Consider the following 20,241-nt stretch of genomic DNA (forward strand, 5'->3'; position numbering starts at 1 on the left):
CCTTCCTAGGCCCAAGTCCGTCGTGCAGCTCTCAACGGTTGTTTTTCTTCTCCGGGCCGGTGTAAAGTGTCGATCTTCGGTGACTTGACGTTGGGATGGAGAAAACGGGGAAATATTAGGATTTTTTGCAGAATTATGGCGAAGGTCAGGGAACTCCGCGGGTCCTAGACGCGTGAGGGATCATGGGTACAGTGGACGTCACACTAGGGATAGTATTACTGGCACGCCCTGTGTCGACACCCATTTTCGAGTTTTGAAAAACAAACTAATACTATGCAGCTTCCACTAGATGTCGGCCTATGCACAGCATGTGATCTAAGCAGATTCCAGAAGCCTCAAATATATATATACAATCATGTTTGTATACATATACATAAAAGCTCTCATAATAGATAAAAGAACCTGAAGGTACATAGTTGATAACAATGAGTGTTTTTCCAATTCGCTTTCTATGTGCTTTAACAACCAGACAAGTGCAAATATCAAAGGTCGATAACTTCCATTCATCATTCAAGCCCAAATAGCTTCCAATCAGTCCTCAAAATCAATATTAACAAATTCCATTAGCAAATTGGTTCTCTGTTTTGAAATGAGGGCAGAATAGCACTAAAAGTTTCAATGTTTCCACCGATTCATTGCATGGTAAAAAAATACATTTCAACATAACCTCATCATCCTTAGCCTTGTTCCAATATCCAGTTCTTTCCCTTGGATGATATTGGTTGAGTTTAAACCGCATATAAAGATTTCTGGTGTGATTACAAGGAAAAGAGTCAAGATAACTATCGGGGAACTCTTTTAGTAAATCTGGCATACTCAGTGTAGGAACTATACTTTATTTCCTCAAGAGTATTACACCAGTGATACTCAAATAATTTCTTTTTTGCATAGCCCAGTCTTAAACACAAGTCATTATATTCACATCGCAAAAAATAGCTTGCATTTCTCGATGATGCAAGTTAAAAGAAGGGACATTATTCTTTGAAAGAATTTTCAGATCTTGATATAAAAAGTTATTACGAGGAATACTAATTTTGGCATAGTTTGATAATTGTCTGCATTTCCTTCTAGAAGATAGTGAAATACGTCCCAACTCATTTCTTATTATGCTATTAGGCAATGTCAGTGGAAGATGCAGAGCGGATTTCAGAAGCCGTCCTTGTAATGATACTAGGCATTTACTCAAGTCCAATAACCATCCAAAGAATAAAGGAGTACACTTTCGAATAATGTCACTGACTTACAAGAAGAACAACAAGGCAAAAACCTACCATCTTATCCTAGATGAGTAGCACCTTGAATCGATGTGTTCGGTAAAACAAAAAAGTAAAAAAATACATTTTAAAAAAGAAGCACCATGAATCAGTCAAAATCATAAAATACCTTGGAATCTACTTGAATCAATCACAAATTGAAGCACAATGGATGGACCACCTAAACAAATAAAAGCTACTCACTTGCACGACAAGGTCTAATCATCCATACAAAGTACAGCCAATTCTCTCTAAACCCGACCCTCACCTTCTACAACCAAAAAGTGATGCCCATACTTTCGCACTGAAGTGAGAGTCTACTAAACATCCTTTGACAAATATGGATGATCGTGGAGGGAATCTTTTGGCGAAAAGTACTGTCCCTTCCAAAGTCATACCCAGTAATCGGAATGTGCGACGAACTTGCAATCCAGTCGTTAGATTCTCTAAATGCATGGAAGCACGTCTCTCTTTACAGAAAGACATCCCGACAATCAGATTCCTTAGAAACTAACATAGAATTCATGATAGCCACCGTAGACAGATGGAAAGAATTCTGTCATCAAATTCTTAAAAATGATGAGGTAAGTACAGAAATGCTGATCAATAGGCCAATGAAAGCATAGAAACTGTTGCGTGAACTAGACTGGATATCCACGATCAAAGGAAAAAATAAATACAGACTAGCACTCTACACGAGATACTAGACAAAAGCCCTTAATGAGCTTCCCAAATACCAACAAAATTCCGATGCAAACAAATAAGAGATTCCTTCCTCTGATTTCGCCTCAACATCTTATCAACTAGAGAATACTTTGCAAATACTAGGCAAATTCCTAAGGAGGAAATATTCTGCAGATTCTGTAAACAGATGCCCTCAATTGAATCTCTTCAACATCTTTTCATTGACTGCCTTTCTCTCCGAAACACAGAAAACTTTCGGCCAGATTCTTCCTCATCAACGAATCCATTGCGACTCCGCGGAGAGATGGGAACAAATCCTAAGCGGAAACTTTCCCCCTTATATTTATGACAATGCAATACTGGGAAAAAATAATGGAATTGGACACCGACATGGATTAGACATTGCGAACCCCAGATTTGCGCTTGATTTAAATTTCCATTTCTTTGCTATTTTTAAATATGTAAAGAATGCAGTAAATAACAAAGATCAAATTAAATGTTAAAAGTTTGTGTACAAACTATAAAAAATGAAATAAAAAAAAACATTAGGTTAAAATGCGACCACTTGGATATTGCGTTACTCATTAAAAAATTAAGCACCTCACGAGCCCCAGGTCCAGATGGGTTAACAAATAAAACCCTGAAGATGAATCCTGAGCGCTGGGCTATGATTTTTTTTTTTTAAATATTCAATGACATTATAAAATCGCAATGAATAACTGACACGTGGAAGAAGTCTATCCTAATTGCAATTTTTGAAAAGGGCAACAGAGGTAAACTGTTCCCTCGCTTAATCTATGTGATTTCCGAATTTGGCTAAATAATGCAAATCTTTTAGATACATTCCAATCAGGATTTGTAGCCAGCCTCTGCACATCTGATCATCTACGAACCATTGCAGTGTTAAAAAAAAAAAAAAAAAACAGCCCGTCTATCTTGCATTCATTGATTTTAGGAAGGCCTTTGACTCCATCTCAAGGGAACTACTATGGAAAGAATTGGAGGAGGCTGTATGCCCAGAGTATCTACTCAACATGATTGGTCATTTCTACACCAACACCTCCATACAAATCAAACTTAATCAAGCAAGACCTTGATGCGGTTAGGTCATTGCCCCCCTAAAATCGGGAAACAATATATATCTTAGTTACTGTACGCTGATGATTTGGTGCTGATCTAACCCCGATAGGCCTGTAGAGGAAATTATTAGCTCTTGAAAATGAGGCAGAGAAGAATATTTTTAAAATAAATATCCAAAAATCTAATACGCTAATGTCTAGAAAAACAAAAACAAAAAAGACGTACAAATGAACGATACAAGGTATTTCTCTAGTAAACATCCAGGAGAATAAATATTTGGGCTGGGCAAAATGTAAACAACCATGTGAGAGATCCACTATATAAAAGGGAAATACACTAAGATGGAAGCTTTGACATCACAAGCGAAAGTTATACAGAGAAGATACTGTACATTTTCCCTGGAACATATGTTTTATAACCAAAAAGTAGTTCCTATAGTAACTTATGGTGCCCAGGTAAAAGTCGCTACCAATCAGCCCAATTGGAACCTTCTTGAAGGAATCTTTTGGAACGCTCTTCTATCCTTGCCGAAAAGCTTTCCCATACAATTGATAAGGTTTGAACTTGGTCTCCTGCCTATACAATCGATGATTGCCTGGCAGAAGTTCCCTCTATAGGAAATGCTTACTTGCAGATCCAGCAGAGTGATTATTCCGGTCAGATCTAGCGTCAGCTATGAATTCAACTTTGGATAACTCTTTAAAAAGCTGTAAAAGTGAATGCAATAAGATTTTGGATAACGCCGATATTGAGATTGGCTCATTGCTACAGAGACAAGATAAGGCCAAAAACAAGCTTAGAGAATGAGTGGATGGTACAATGGGATGACTGCAAGAATTTTAAAGCATTTAAAGTAGGATATTTTAAAATGAAATCTGGATCTCAATTACCTAGATATCTCGTAAGATTCCTTGATAAGCAATACAGAGATGAGGCTACGTTTGAATCTGTGGCCCACAAGAGAAGTATGTGCTAAATGGAACAAACAGATTATGATCCATCATGCCAATTTTGCACAGACATAGCCATGAAAAAAAAAAAAACACAGAACATCTTAACCTTTTGTAAAAAAACTTGTTGCACAAAGGAAAGCACTTTTTAAAATGTTTAGGCCAATTTCAAATCTTGATATCAAATGATTTATGGAATATGATTAATGCTAATGCAATATCGTTGAACATAGCAATAATCAAATTCTTATTGAATTTACAGCGAAAGAATGAATAAGCAATTCCAAGATTATTGTATTACTACAAATGTTGATCCCTGTGGCACTGGAAGGTTAATTCTAAGTACAAGTAGCTGTGTTTGATAACCCTCATGTAAAATTTTAGATTGATTTTTATGAAGGAAATGTCTCATTTTATCATGCTGAATAATCAATCTATGCTTTTTAAAATATGATGCTCTGATAAATGGTTAAACAGGTTTCAAATTGAAGATGATGTAATGTTTTGAGGAGAAATGTAGGTGCTACTGTGCTGAATAACCCCAGCTAAGCACTTTACAAAATATGATGTCTTTCAAGAGGTTAAACATTGTCTAATTGAATTTGATGTGTAGTATATGATAAAATGTAAGATGATAACCCTTGCCTTCATCTCAACCAATCAATAATTGTATTACTTGCTTTGTGTAAGGTTGCATGGATACCAAAATCACAATAAAAGTTTTAAAACATTTTTTTTTTTAAGGGAAACCATTTCCGGGTATTGATAGTCTGTATGACTGATCAGTATGTCCATAACTATGAGCAAAAGGCATAGGAAGTGAAGCTGAAGGCTTTACTTATAATCAAAAAGTCAGGTCAGGATAAAAACCGCAAAAGAATGTTTGGCCATAGGAACTATGGATGGAAAGTTGCAAACGGAGAAATCTTTCTTAACAGTAAGCAGAAAAAAGAAACACAGGTTATAGTGCGTGGCTGACTACGTACTGCCCTTGATGCAACGTCAAGGACACTAATAGGCGCTGAGCAAGCCCCAATGTGACCACTGGTGGCTGAAATAGTTTCAAATGGCACTGCAGAATATATATCCGAGATGAGCAAGCTGTGGAAAGGAAGGAAGGAATCCATCAGATTTACTGGTTACAACACTGTTGGTTTAATCTCATGCTTTTAATGAGGAAAGCCAAAACAAGCAGTTCAGCCATGAGAACATCAAAGTACAGGGCCCTAGAAAAAGAGTGCATGCACGATACACAAGCTAAAACCGTGATTTGATCATAATAAAAATATAGTAATAGTAGAACATTACTTGTGTAACATAGCAATAGCTTCTCTTGTTTTCACTTGGTCAAGTCCAAACGTTAATGCAAAACGTCGAGCAAGCTCTTTGATACCAGTAAACGAAGGTGATGATCGGTCGAAGTTATAACTGTGTTCTTGGATCATCTCATTGAACAGCTGCAGGAAGATAAACATACAAGGAAAATTCACACTGGAAGTCTTTGAAAGCAGATTGAATTTTTAAGTATGAACAACATTTTTTAAATTCATATATATTGTACATACGGAGGAAAACGTGTACTTAAATGAACAAAGATTAGTTAAAGTTACTAAATATCAAAGATGACTACTATAAATGGTGGAGATGTCAGTGTTAATATACACTCGGTGTCAGGATACAGCCCTGTGCAGGAGGCATGTGCTGTCACTAGTCCTGGGGGATGCTCTGGTGCCCATCGAATCCCACTGTAGCCAGCGTCCACTGTGTAGAGCGGCGTGATGAGTCAGCAAAGCAGAAGTGCAACAAGATGACCCAAATCAGTACCAGGACATTACAAGCATACCAACGTCAATGCAACAATCATGGCGTGGAGGTTGTAGAAGAGTCACTTTCGGATAGCATATTACACAGGTAGTCTCTGAAAGATGCCCAAAGGTCCTTAGGGCGGCTTGTTAAAGGCACAGTGAGTACATATTGCTCTTTGCATTCGTTAACAAATATAAGTTCATGAAGGAAATCATCAATTCGGTGAGCGTTTGTAGCTTTCCAACATTTCAATATGCAACAAGCCACATTAAACAGACGTTTGGTGGTTTCCGCCACCTTGCCAATGTCTGCGAGCAAATATTTCAAGGGGGACAGTGATGCCGGGATTGATGTTATCTGTTCAAGAATCTCTGCAATGGAACACCAGAATTCAGTTATCAAAGGACATACCCAGTATATATGGAAAGCGTTTGAAATGTGGTGAACCAAATGCAAACACTCCCCAGAGAAGGTAACTGTAAACTTGGCTATTTTGTCAGGGGTGTAATGGAGCCGATTTAGAATTCTGAACTGGATCAGGCGTAGGCCAGCATTTAAAGATGCAGCTTTCGTCAGTTGGCAATATCTGAGCTATTGTTCCTCGCTTATTGTTACACCCAAGTCTGTCTCCCATGTCGTTTTCATAGTATTCAGGGATTTGGAATGCTTTTGCACTAGGGTGTACAAATTAGAAACCCCGTTTGCTGCGGTTATTGCACGTATACACTCATGTGTAGTGGGCTCTGTAGGAAACATTGGCCACCTTGCAGTAAGCGCGGCCCTCATGCGGTGATACTGAAGCAGTTTAAGCTGTCCACCCTCCCCCCCATCCAGTGTTCACAAAGTCCCCCAAGCTCACGTAAGTGCCCCCTGGAAACATGTCCCGCATTTTAAGCTGCTTGTCAGAGTCCCATGTCCTCTGCAACGCCCCGCCAAATGTGGGGGAGACACCAGGGAAGTGCCATAGCGGGACATGAGGGTCATAGGACATGTCCACCCCAATTCTTTTGTATATATAGAGTGTCTGGGGTGGACAGCATGTGAGGGAGGTGCCCGAAACTCCCTGTGCTTAGTCTCCTAGGAGACCTGAATGCACTCTGTAGTGATTGGCCAACTGACTGTCCGGCAAATACAGCCACCCTGCCGGGAGACTGACAGCTAGGCTGGAATGAATGGGAGAGAACTGAATAAAAAGCGAGGCTTTTGGCTTGGAAGGCAGAGTCGACCATTGGACGAAGGAACCGAAGAAGAACTTGAAGAGGACGTCTGCTGCAACTCCTGGACCGTTGGTTTGTGCGGTGAAGCCCTGCTACTTTGCTGAAACTCCAAATTCGAATAGACAAAGAAGCGCCTGCAAGGACGACTCCCCCCCCCCCCACCCCCCTTGAGTTGGTGGGACCAATCAACTCCAAAGTAAGCCACATGGACATCCATCTCAGAGCGGATTGAATTTCCACAGAGTTGCTGCTGGAAACCGTATAGCCAGGGAGAGGAACACCAGATTGTGTGCGTTGCTATTTGGCCAAGAGCTCCAAAGATCCTACGGACTCCCAGGAAGCAGGACTGACCGAGCCCGAGTCCCCTTTATAGAGTACGGGACCCCAGAAGCAAGCAAACTACACCTCGACAGCCAGGAACCACAGTGTAGATATTTGCGGTAGACGCGAGGAGCTGAAACACCAAAGTGCCACTTGTTGGAAAGCTTGCCAGGGGCGAGTAGTGACCGTGCCATTGCAGTGCAGGAGTCCGCAGAAGTCCTCCCTCTTGACCCCACGACTGAGGCCCAGGAACAGAGATCTGCAGAGTTGCGCAGGAAAGAGAAGTCACCTGCTGCACTTTTTCTTCAATACAAAAGGTACTGTAAAGTCCGAGAGAATTTACCACTTACTGTAGAGTTGCTTGCGTCTTCTACTACTCACAAGTCTAATCAGCTTGTGGCATTACATTTGATTCTTCTTTTCTTCAAAGACTTCTAAAACATTGTGCAAAGACTTTTCTACTTACCTACCAGAAGTGCTTGATCCTATACAAGACTTTTGCCCATTGACTTTGGCTTAGCCTATTATACAGAATGACTGCTTAGGGGATCCAAAAGTATTTGCATGCTTTAGAATATTTGTGGTCTCTTGTTTTTTCTAATAACCTTTTCCTTTTACCAACTCTTAACAGTATTCTAAATGCAAACAGTACGATATTAATGTCCCCAGCACCCTAGCTATTGCAGTCGCCTGAGGGTGTAGGTTGTGTCTGTGGGCCTTCCCAAAAGGGTCTTTACTGATTTAGAAACTAAGAGTGTATAGTATTGAAGTATATTTGTGTGTTGCTTTTTATATTGCTCCCTTCTGAAGAAGGGTTACTCTGACTGATACATAATTGTTTATTCAAGAAACATTGTGTGTGAGAGTTTATTTGAATACTTGTCACTGTGAATCTCTGTGTAACTCCCCTACAGCTCACATTGACCCCTTTTATGATAAACCTTGCTGCTTAACACGCTACCATAACTGTGTAGTACAAGCTTATACCAAAGGTTGGGTGTCCTATACCTGTAGTCAGAGTTGTTGTAGTGCACCCAAAAGTGTACTGCATACAAACTTTGCCTAACACTGACCATAATACTTGAGCTGTGAGGTGTAGGCAAGGGGCGCATTAACCCGTTAGGGATTCGTCTGTTGTGATGTTTTGGGTCATGTGGCGGAGTGTGAGGGAGTGTTCTTGGTGTGAGGTTCCCTGCAGTTGCTGGCTTGGACTCAGTGTTTCTTTGCTCTCTATACCAAGGAGGAGATGCTTCCTGCACAAGAACCCCCTCCTGTCACAGGGCGTCATAGTGTGAGGGAGTGTTCTTAGTGTTCCTGGTCGTCCGCCCTGCAACTGAGATCTTGATGGAGGTTATTGGAATTCAACATGCGGCTGGATCCTCGACCACAAAGCTGCCTCCGCAGACGCGCTCTCAGCTCAGGCGCTGTACATCTGTGCAACTGCATTCATCGCCGATGGGGCGAAAGGAAGAAAAAAGCTTCAAACAAGTAAGTGCTGATGCTTGCCTGAACAAAGTCCCCAAACTGACTTGCGGGCTCCTCCCGGATAACAGGATCATGATTGATGATACTTTGGAGGGGGTGAGAGGGGAGGGTTTTTCTGTGGAGACGCAAGCTAAAGATCGACTCAAATCAGCCGTAAACCACCCCCGGTCACTGATGCAATTTCGAACGCCGGCACCCCAGAGCTTGACGTGCAGAGGGCTAATAGACAACGGCTTGTGCAAATGAGGGGGGAGGCAGAGGGAGGATTTGGGAGGGGTCGTAACAGACATGTTTGGAAATACTGGATCCTCACCAATTTTACCGCTGGCTCACCACCCCCTTCCCAGAACGCCCTGACTTCTGTATACTCGACTCCTGTGGGACGACCAAATGCAAACCAACACGAGAACGGTGAACATGAGACAATGGAAATAATGCGGTTGAAAGATCTTGCAAGGAGGGTAGTGGAGAAATATAGTGGCTAAATCTAAAACTAGTGCGATAGCCCCAATGGACATCTTTACACCACCTGAAATTACTCCTTGCGAAGAAAGGCTCTTGAATGCGGCAGTCTTCTCTCCAACTGAAGAGATTGAAGTTCAAAAGGAGCTCCAAGAAAACATTGACACCCAAATGCCTGGGGTTGAGACTTTGAGAAAAAGTCAGATACGGGCCGTTGTAACTCAACTGCAGTAGCCGACCAGCCCATTAAGGATTTGATACAATTGAACGCAAAAGTCAGCGGAAACATTGCAGGGGGGAAATTGGGGGGGGGGGGGGGGGGAGTGGAGGGGGGAAGAACCCAGGATTAATAATGACATGACAAAACTGCAACTGAGCGATAAAAGTAAACAATCTGGGAGATTAAGCTGTATTAAAGACACCGTAAGGAAAAAGGATTCAAATGAACAAACGCACCCGCAAAAACGGAGAAGGGTGGATAATAGCCAGCTGGAGTCGATAAACTGCTCACAAAAAAGAACTATGGCAAAGGTGACGCAGCAGAGAAAAGAAAGGCCTGGAATGACATAGAAACCTGGCCTTGGTTGCCAAAAAGAAACTCTTGAGACAAGTTGCTCTTCTCTTCAGATGAGTCCTCTTCCGACTCCTCTTTTGTACAAAGTTTCCTAAAATACGTCGACTGACATTAGGCCATAGACAGGATAAATCACCCCTGCTCAGAGAAGATGTGCGCTAAATGAGATGGTGGAGAAGGTGATGAATGATTTATGGCCAACTATCACGTCTTCAATGTCAGTAGCGCCACTGACAAAAATGTACGAACAATTCAACGAAAATTATAGGGACCAGAATACCCTAATCGCCCTCATGAACTCTAAAATGAGCAAGACGGAGACGGAAATGGCGAAAAGAAAAAACAAGCAACTTTTCATGAAATACAGAAAAATGAGATAAAAAATGCTCAAAGACCTCCTAAGAAACAACAGGGATAACAACAGGCTGCTGGCAGAGGTGGCAAGAGCAGCACTAGCAATTTTGAAGCGAGAACAAATTCTAAAGGGTGAGCGCACGGGGTAGAGTGAAGGGCCGTCTAAAATGGGAAGTAAGGCCATTTTGGATAATCATGTGACCCCTAGTAGTGCCAAGGAAATCCCAGACATCCTGAGCACCAGCCCCCACTGTGAGGAAGTAGACTCAGTAAAGGCTGCGGTAGGCAAGAGTAACACACTGGTCGACTGAACTGAGCAACACGTCACGTGGAAGAGTGAAGGAAGCGAAAAGAAACCAAAATTGCTCTGAAAATTAATCCCTGGCGATACCCTCAACCTCTGCGAATGCGGAGGGGGCAAGCATGAAACCAAACCCGACTCCTAGCATTGGAGATGTACAAAGTGCAAAACCTAATGTCAGTTATGCAATATTTGAGAAAACAAAAAAGGAAGGACCCCAAAAGGTGGTAGTTGAGTTTGCAAAGTAAATGCAAACCCCCCCCCCCCCCCCCCCAAAAAAAAACACAACATGCCGCGTGGGAAAAATCCAAATGCCAAGAGTTCCTGTAAGTTTCCAAGGAACATCAAGCCCTTGAATGTGACAATAAAAACTGAAAATCCAAAGAGTATGAAGCCTGGAAAGCAGGCTCAATCATAAGTGAATTTGGATGGGTGTGAACGGGACAAAAGCGCCCCAAAAGATAATCAAAAGGGGGTGGAGAAAGAAGATACAAGTCCGGGAGAGGAGTCACTAAACCTTTCAGTATATGAAGAGGATGAATATGAAGAACTTCAAGAAAGTCTTCCCCTGCAAGAAGAATGAACAGTTTGGTGTTCCGATTCGGAATCTGAAGATCTATCAACTCCAAAGATAGAAGTAGTTAAAGAACCTCAAACAGCAGATGCAAAGCGCGTATGTATTCTTGAAACAACCCCAAAGAAGAGCCTTAATGAAAAACATATGGATCATAGAGAAAAATTGGAACAAGATCGATTCACGACAATCGAAGAGAAAAGAAAAAAGAACGAACTAACACAGGAGCAACTTCGAGAAAGAAAACAGCACAATTGAAATATAAAGCAACCAAGACACAAGATAACCAGGGAAAAGGACTAAGGGATGGAATTCAATCAAATAACGATAAAGGAAAGTTTGTGAAAGAAACAGAAAATGACTGGAGAGTGGATAAGGAACAAGTTACTTACCTGTAACTGTTGTTCTCCAGCATGGGTCTGGCATGGATTCACATGCTCATGAATATTCCCCGTCGTCAGGCTGGGAATCCTCGGTAAAGAAAAAACCAGTATCAGTTTCGTTTCTGATCTGTCTTTCGTAGTAATAACCAATCACTGGTCTCTGCGTCATACTGACCACAGCCAATGACTGCCCTCTACCTAAGCACCGCCTCTGACAGCCATCTTCAGATTTGGAAGCACGTGAACTGGCTTTTTGGAAGCCTATTCTTGTGGCACTCCTGCAGTTTAATATGTGCGATAAACTAGCGCACATATACGGTACCCTTTTGGTGCCGTTAAACTGGAGGAGTGCCACAAGAAGCCTTGTTTGGTGTAAATGGAAGTGTCCATATACACCCGTGTTGTATATGGACACTTTCATGTACACCAAAGCAAGCAGCTTCAACGTTGAAGCTTCTCGCTTTAAATGAAAGCGTTCATATACACTGCACTGGTGTATAGGAACACTTATTTAAACCAATGAGAGCAGCATCAACGTTAAATTCTACAACCTTGAAGCTGCTGGCTTTGGTGTAAATGAAAGTGTTCATGTACACCGCACATGTGTTTATGAACACTTTCCTATCACCAAAGTAAGCAGGTTCAACATCCTGCAACTTTGAAGCTGCTCACTTTAGTGTATAGGATCGGCAGCATTTTTGTTAAATAACGATTCCCTTGTTATTTAACAAAAATGCTGCCGAGATACTGCAATTCGCCTGTTTCCGTTAGAAACAGGCACATTACAGCGAAAGCACTGTCGTGCTTTGCGATGACACTCAGGACCACTTCAGAATAGCAGTAGTGCCTGGGCGTCATGAAATGGCGCAGGGAATCGTGCTATTTAGCACGTTCACTGCGCCATGAGGAGAATCGGGACCTGGGTCGATACCACCTGACACCATTCTGTGCGAGGATCCCCCCCACCTGGGCAACCTGTAAATAACGCGTATTGACAAGCCCAGTCCAGATATGCTCATTTATCGCTTCAAAAGGTTCTACGACTCCAATGTACCTGGTTTCGTAGAGTTCTTCGCAGTGATTTGTCCACAGGCCCTTCTTGAGTGAACTCCCTTTAAGGCAGGAGCCACGGGTCACCGAGATTCGGTGAAGAAAAGGTGAACACCGTCGTCGAGGCCGCAGCTTCGGTCCTTGCGGTGCTCGTTGGTGGGCAAAGTTTGTATGCAGTACCCTCTGGGACCACTACACACAACTGTGACCACAGGTATAGGAAACCCAACCTTTGGTATAAGCTTGCACGACACAGTTTTGGTAGCGTGTTGAGCAGCCAGGCTCATCTCAAGAGGGGTCAATGTGTGCTATAGTGGAGTTACACAGGGATTTACAGTTACAGGTATTCAAATAAACTCTTACACCCAAGGCTTCTTGCATAAACAAATATTAATTTGTCAGTTAGACTAAGCCTTCTTCAGAAGGGAGCAATATAATAGTAACACACAAATACACTTCAATACTGTACACTCAGTTGCTAAATCAGTAAAGACCCTTTTGGGATGGCCCACAGAACCTACACCCACAGGTGACTTCAATAACTAGGGTGCTGGGGACATTAATATCTTACTGTTGGCATTTAGAATACTCTTAGAAGTTGGCAAACGGTTATTAGAACAACAAGAGATCACATTCTTAAACAGGCAAATACTTTTGGATCCTCCAAGAAGAGTCATACAATTCAATAGGCTAAGCCAAAGTCAATGGGCAAAAGTATTGTATAGGATGAAGCACTTCTGGTAAGTAAACGGAAAAGTCTTTGCACAAGTTCTGAGGAGTTTTTGATGAAAAGAAGAATCAAATGTAGGGCCACAAGCTGATTAGAATTGTGAGTTGTAGAAGTTTCAAGCACTCTACAGTAAGAGGCAAGTTCTCTTACACTTTTTACAGTACCTTAGAAATGAAGAAAAGATGCAGCTGATAACGTCTGTTCCTGTGCTGCTCTTCAGATCTCACTGTTCCTGGGCCTCAGCCGTGGGGAAAAGAGGGAAGACGTCGGGGGACTCCTGCAATGCACTGGGACGGTCAAAACTCGCAACCGGCAAACTTCACTTTCAGTGGCTGTACAGTGTTTCAGCTACTGGCGTCTACTGCAAATAGCAACAATGCTGTTCCTGGCTGTTGAGATAGACTTTCCTTGCTTCTGGGGTCCTGCACTCTGTTGAGGGGGCTCAGGCTCAATCAGTCCTGCTTCTTGGGAGTCCAGACGATCTTCCTGTAGCTCTAGGCCAGCTTAAAAGCAACACAATCTGGTTTTCCTCTCCCTGGCTATACGGTTTCCAGCAGCAACTCTGGAAATTCAACCAGCTCCGAGATGGATGTCCAGGTGTCTTACTTGGGAGTTAATTGGTCCCCACCAACTCAAAGAGGAGAAGTCGAACTTGCAGGTGCTTCCCTGTTGATGCGAACTTGGTGTTTCGGCACTGCAGCAAAGCTTCACAAGGCAAAACAACGATCCAGGAGTTGCAGCAGGCGTTTTCTTCAAGTTCTTCGGTTCCTTCGTCCTGTGGACGACTCTGCCTTCCAAGCCAAAAGACCCACCTTTTATTCAGTTCTCTCCCATTCATTCCAGCCTAGCTGTCAGTCACCCAGCAGGGTGAATGTCCTTGCCCGACAGTCAGCCGGCCAATGAACACAGAGTGCATTTGGGTCTCCTAGGAGACTAAGCAAAGGAAGTTTCGGGCACCTCCCTCACTTCCTGCCTACCCCAGAAACTCAGGAGCCAGAGGCGGGCTTCACTTGTGAATCCCACCAAAGGCAAAATGAACAAAGACCAAACCTGGTTTGGCGCGCAGTGTAAATCTCAAGAAGGACCTTTCCACAAAGAAATGGCGAAAAAAGACGACCAGGGGCCATTTTGACAAAGATGGCTCATGTGTGCTTTACTGTAGCTGCGAACGCAGCCCACGGTAAAAGCACACCATGGTAGTTCAAACAAAACCACTGCCACCAGCCATTCAGAGAGAAAAGGGTAACATACAATTTTTTACATTAGAAGCTAGACATATGGGATACTAGGTAACCCCCTCCAGCACCCTATTGTAAGATAGTGTGTGCTGGGTCTAGAAAGTTACAATGGTAAGTAAAGTCAATTTCACTTTACTGCTCTGGGAAACAGTAGTTTATCCCAGAAAAGGTAGTTAAACCTTTGGGAATTCTGAAAGACTTCCCTGTGTCACTGCACTGAAGGTGCTGTGCGACACAATGCAAAAGATGCCGCCTATGGAGTTTGTCAGACTCCACCACAAAAGAAATAGTGTACAAAATCACATTAAAATACATGAGTGGTAAAAAGGGTCATACTCTCTTCAGGTTAAAAAAAATCAAGTCCTCAAAATCCAGCAAAGTTGCTGGGGGTCTCTAAGGTGGAGAGAAGGAACAAGTTACTTACCTGTAGCTGTTGTTCTCCAGCATGGGTCTGGCATGGATTCACATGCTCATGAATATTCCCCGTCGTCAGGCTGGGAATCCTCGGTAAAGAAAAAACCAGTATCAGTTTCGTTTCTGATCTGTCTTTCGTAGTAATATCCAATCACTGGTCTCTGCGTCATACTGACCACAGCCAATGACTGCCCTCTACCTAAGCACCGCCTCTGGCAGCCATCTTCAGATTTGGAAGCACGTGAAGTGGCAGTATGACCAAGTGAAGAGCCGCAGAGGGGTAGGCGGGAGGGTTCGCATGTGAATCCATGCCAGACCCATGCTGGAGAACAACAGCTACAGGTAAGTAACTTGTTCCTTCTCCAGCATGGGGTCTGGCATGGATTCACATGCTCATGAATAAAGTATACATAGCAGTACACACATGCACAACCACGGGAGGTGGCAAAGGCTCAACATTAAGCAGTACATCCAACTCAACATTAAGCATCTTACCACCTCACCAGGCTCACCTCAGGCGAACAGGTTGCGCAGCACTGCTTGGCCGACCCTGGACTCCTCTCTGGAATCCCGATCGACGCAGTAGAATTTCGTGAAGGTGTGCGTCGACCAACACGTAGCAGCCCTGCATATGTCCAGCAGGGGCACACCAGAAAGGAACGCCGTGGTAGCTGCGATCGCTCTGGTGGAATGGGCTCTCGGACGGCCAGGCAGCGGTCGGTTTGCCAACCGATGACAGTACATGATACAGCCGGAGAGCCATCTGGAAATGGAAGCCTTCGATAGAGCCTTCCCCTGATTGACAGGTCCAAAGTTCACAAAGAGTTGTGACGTCTTCCGAAAACACTTTGTGCGGTCCACGTAGAACTTCAGCGCTCTAGCCACATCCAGCGAGTGCAAAGTCCTCTCAGCCGGCGACGAAGGCGACGGGAAGAACACAGGTAACACCAAGGGTTCGTTGAGATGGAAGTCCGACGGTACCTTGGGCATGAAGGAGGGGTGCGTCCTGAGCACTACCCTCGTGTCGTGAAAAGTCAAGTACGGGGCCTTGCATGAAAGGGCCTGGATCTCTCCCACCCGTCGTGCGGAGGTGATGGCCACAAGAAACGCTGTTTTCCACGACAGAAACTTCAACGGGGCCGAGTGCAGAGGCTCGAACGGAGGTCCCATGAGCTTGGTCAGCACCACGTTGAGCTCCCACGCCGGGGCCGGAGCCTTCACCGGCGGGAACGATCTGAACAGTCCCTTCATGAACTCCTTCACCAGACGATGAGACCACAAGGACGTCCGGCCCGTGGTTCTGGTGTATCGGGAGATCGCAGCAAGATGAATCTTGATGGACGCGTGTGCCAGTCCAGCTTTGGCCAGCGTCAGCAGGTACGGCAGTACCTGGGGAGCCGTAATCCGCAGAGGGTTAATCTTCTGTGCGTGGCACCAGACAGAGAACCTCTTCCATTTGTGTCCGTAGCATTTAAGAGTCGAGGACGCCCTGGCCTTTGCAAGAACCTCTCTGCAGTCGGCCGGTATGTCGTATCCTCCAAACTCTAGCGCTGCAGGAGCCAGGCCTGCAAGTTCAGCGATTTCGGGTCGTGGTGGAGGATGGCGCCTCCTTCCCTGGAGAGAAGATCCGCGTCCACCGGCAGCTTGATGGGCGGGGACGCTGACAAGTCCAGAAGGTCCGGGAACCATATCTGCCTCGGCCACGCAGGTGCGACGAGGATCATCCTGCACCGTGACCTCTTGAGCTGGTTGACGAGCCGGATTAGCAGTGGCAAAGGAGGGAACGCGTAGAGGAACAGGCCCTCCCAGGGGAACGAGAAGGCATCGCCCATGCTCCTCGCCTGGGGAAACCTGCTGGCGAACCTCCGGCACTTGGAGTTCGTCGCCGTCGCGAACAGGTCGATCTGGGGTGTGCCCCACCGTCGGAAGAGGCGATCCACTAGATCCTGCCGTAGTTCCCACTCGTGGCACGAGCGCAGCTCCCTGCTGAGTGAGTCGGCGATGGTGTTTTTTATCCCTGCCAGATGAAACGGCACCAGAAACATCCTTTGGGCGACGGCCCAATGCCACAGGTCCTGCGCCTCCTTGGACAGCGCTGGGGACCTGGTTCCGCCCTGTTTCCTGATGTAAAACATGGTGGTGGTGTTGTCGGTGAAGATCCTCACCACCTTGCCCTTGAGGGACGGAAGGAAGGACCTGAGGGCCCAGAACACTGCACGGAGCTCCAGGACGTTGATATGGAGGGACTTCTCTGTCGGGAGCCAAAGGCCTCTCGCATGCAGATTTTCGGTGTGCGCTCCCCGCCCTTCCAGGGAGGCATCGGTGGTCACTGTCTCCTGGTGATCTGGGGTCTGGAAGTCCATGCCCGCCGTCAGATGCGTGCGGTTGCCCCACCACCGGACCGCTCGGCGGAAACTCTGGTCGAGTGTGATCCTCTCCTCGAAGCTGCCCGTCGTTTGGATCCAGCGCGCGTCCAGGAACTCCTGCAACGGGCGCATCCGGAGCCTGCACATGGGAATGAGGTAGATGCAGGAAGACATCATTCCGAGGAGGGACTTGATGGACCTCACCTTGGCCACGTCGGAAACCAACATCCGCTGTACCTTGCCCAGGATGGACCTGGTCCTTTCCTCCGACGGGGAGGCCAGAAGAGACACTGTGTCGAGCTTCGTGTGAGAAGTCGGACGGTCCTTGCCGTGTGATCCAGGGCGAGCTCCCTCGACTTGGCTCGGATGAGCCAGTCGTCCAGGTAGGGGTAGACGTGGATCCCCTCGCGGCGCAGCTGCGCCGCCACCGGTGCAAGGCACTTGGTGAATACCCTGGGGGCCGACCGTAGTCCGAAGGGGAGGGCTTTGAACTGGTAGTGACGCCCTTGGACCACAAACCTGAGGAATTTTCGGTGCCCCTTTAGGATGGGAATATGTAAGTAGGCATCCTCCAAATCCAACGACGACAGGAAGTCTCCTTCCTCCAGCTGACCCAGGACGTGCTGGAGGGTGACCATCCGGAACTTTTGCGCCTTGATGAACTTGTTCAGACGTCGCAGGTCCAGGATGGGGCGCCATCCCCCCGTCTTCTTCTTCACGAGGAAGTATCTCGAGTAAACTCCGGAGCCCCGAAGTCTCTTTGGGACGAGTTCGATGGCGCCCTTCCTCAGCATCGCCTTTACCTCCAGGAGAAGTTGAGGGACGTGAAGTTCTTTCCTGGCCACGGGGGGGACGCGCGGACACCTTCTTTGAAATTCGAGCGCGTGGCCCCGGGCCAAGGCGTCCAGCACCCAACGGTCGGTGGAGATGGACTCCCACACGCTGACGAATCTCGCCAGCCGGCCTCCCACCGGGGTGCTTCGGTGGGGGCCCGACCCCACGGTCGGTTCAATCCTGCTTCGACGAGGCTTTGCCGCCTTGACCTCCTTGGCGACGACGGCGGGGTCCGCCAGACATGCCTCGTCCTCTGTAGGCCTCCTGAGCCGACGAGCGGGCCGCTTGACGGTAGGTGGAGAAACCGCCGCCTGAACCTTTGGAGGCGCCCTTGCCTCCGCTGCTCCGAAAGGGCGTCCGTCGTTGTTGGAGAACTCCAAGGGCCCGGGCCGTCTCGGTGTCCGCTTTAATGGCCTGAAGGGAATCGTCCACTGTTTTCCCAAACAGGTTGTTCCCATCGAAGGGCATGTCCAGGACTCTGGTCTGAACGTCTTGACGGAAGTCCGTAGCCTTGAGCCATCCACGCCGCCTAAGGCAAACGCTGTTGCCCAACTGGCGGAACCCGGTGTCGGCGATGTCCATCGCAACGGTAATGGCGTGGTCCGAAGCCACCTCACCTTCCTGCAGGATCTCCAGGGCCTCTGCCCTCTTGTCGTCCGGCAAGAAGTCCAGTAGGGGAGCCAGTTTGTACCAGAGCTCCCTGTCGTAGCGGGCCACGATAGCCAAGGCGTTGGCCGCTTTAATCGTCGTCGCCGCAGACGAGATGACTCTGCATCCCATAGCGTCCAATTTCTTTCCCTCGCCGTCCGGTGGGGAAGTCGATGTGGAGGCCGCACCCCCCCCCGCTTTTTTCCTGGCCGCCGCGGAGACGACGGAGTCAGGGGTAGGCTGCGCCCGGAGGCACAGGGGGGCCGTGTCCGGGACCCGGTACTTCTTCTCGTACCGATCCCTTCTAGCTGGCGTCGTGGAAGGGTTCTTGAGGAGGGTGAGGCACTCATCCCAAATGTCGTCCAATAGAGGCACTGAGAGGACCGTCTTCCTCTTGGCCTCGCGCCGCTGATAAAGGAAACCTTCCTTCTTCTTCTCCTCAGGGCAGAGTTGGAAAAGCTCGGATGCCCTGGTGATCATGGAGTGGAACGATCCAATCTCGTCGGGCGGAGAAGCCCTGGTGGGAGGCGACGACGGTACATCCTCGTCGTATACCTCGTCGTCCGTACCCGTCGCTGCCGTGTCAGTCCCCGTATCATCCCCTCGGGTGGACGGGCTGGAGGGGCGCGACGGCTGAAAAGGAGGCGGAGGGAGGATCCTTCTTTTCTTGGTAGGGGGAACACCAGAAGGTCCCGGTTCTGGGTCCCCCGACGGGAGAGGTTCCGTCGGCAACGGTAGTCTCGTCCTTATCTCTGAGCATAAGGACTGTATAGCCAACAAAATGGCCGCCGAGCTGTCTCGCGGCGCTGGCAGAGGGGAATCCGACGGGCGATCAGGGGCCCCGTCGGTACCCTCGATGATGTCGTCGTCGCCTGCGTCGGGATCCATCCCGACGGGCCGGTCTTCTTCCACGCCGAGGCCGTGGCTTAAGACTTCGACCAGCTCCTCCTCCGAGGTTGAGGCCGAATCTACGACGACGCCCTGCCCCCCCTTTTTCTTCCCCACGGGGGATTTCACGGGGGCCCTATCGATGGGCACAAAAGAGGACTCCCTCCGAGGTGGCAGGGAGACTCTGAGCCCCGAGGTCGCCACCACTGGTGTAGCCCCCACAGGCTGAGCCAGGGCCGCCGCGACAGTTTCGATAGAGGGCTTTGCCGGATGGATTAAGGCCTTCACCACCTTAGGTGCGCTCACCGCCTTATCCTTGAGGGGGGGGGGGGACACTGCCTCGCTCCCCCTCCGATGGGGCCTTCGAGCTCGACCGGGGCCTCTCCAGGAGCTTCGCCGGGTGCTCGGCCTTCCTCTTACCCGACCCAGAGCATTGGCTCGTGGTTGATGGTGCCGGGGAGGGTGCGCCCTGCCTGGCGCCCGTAGAGCCCGACCGTTCGGCGCTCCCGGTGCCAGCGGACTCGCGGTGCTTTGCCTTGTGTTGGACCCCCGTCGCCGGGGCGTCCTCAAAGGTCTTAGAAGACCGCTCGGATTTCTTCTTCTTCTCGCCTGACGGGCTCTTACCTTCC

The 20,241-nt window shown here is 47.1% G+C and overlaps 1 protein-coding gene across 6 annotated transcripts in view; it reads right to left on the reverse strand.

Annotated features, from left to right (window-relative positions):
* Nucleotides 1-20,241, reverse strand: part of STAG2 (STAG2 cohesin complex component) — a 2,060,662-nt gene that overhangs the window by 507,237 nt on the left and 1,533,184 nt on the right. For all 6 annotated transcript variants that reach the window (XM_069612659.1, XM_069612661.1, XM_069612663.1 and 3 more), the window contains exon 29: nt 5,276-5,424. In XM_069612659.1, the coding sequence (XP_069468760.1) occupies nt 5,276-5,424 (149 nt within the window). The remainder of the gene's footprint in view (nt 1-5,275; nt 5,425-20,241) is intronic.

This window comes from Ambystoma mexicanum, chromosome 5p, assembly GCF_040938575.1.
Source record: "Ambystoma mexicanum isolate Mex_15411 chromosome 5p, UKY_AmexF1_1, whole genome shotgun sequence".
Classification (NCBI taxonomy): Eukaryota; Metazoa; Chordata; class Amphibia; order Caudata; family Ambystomatidae; genus Ambystoma; species Ambystoma mexicanum.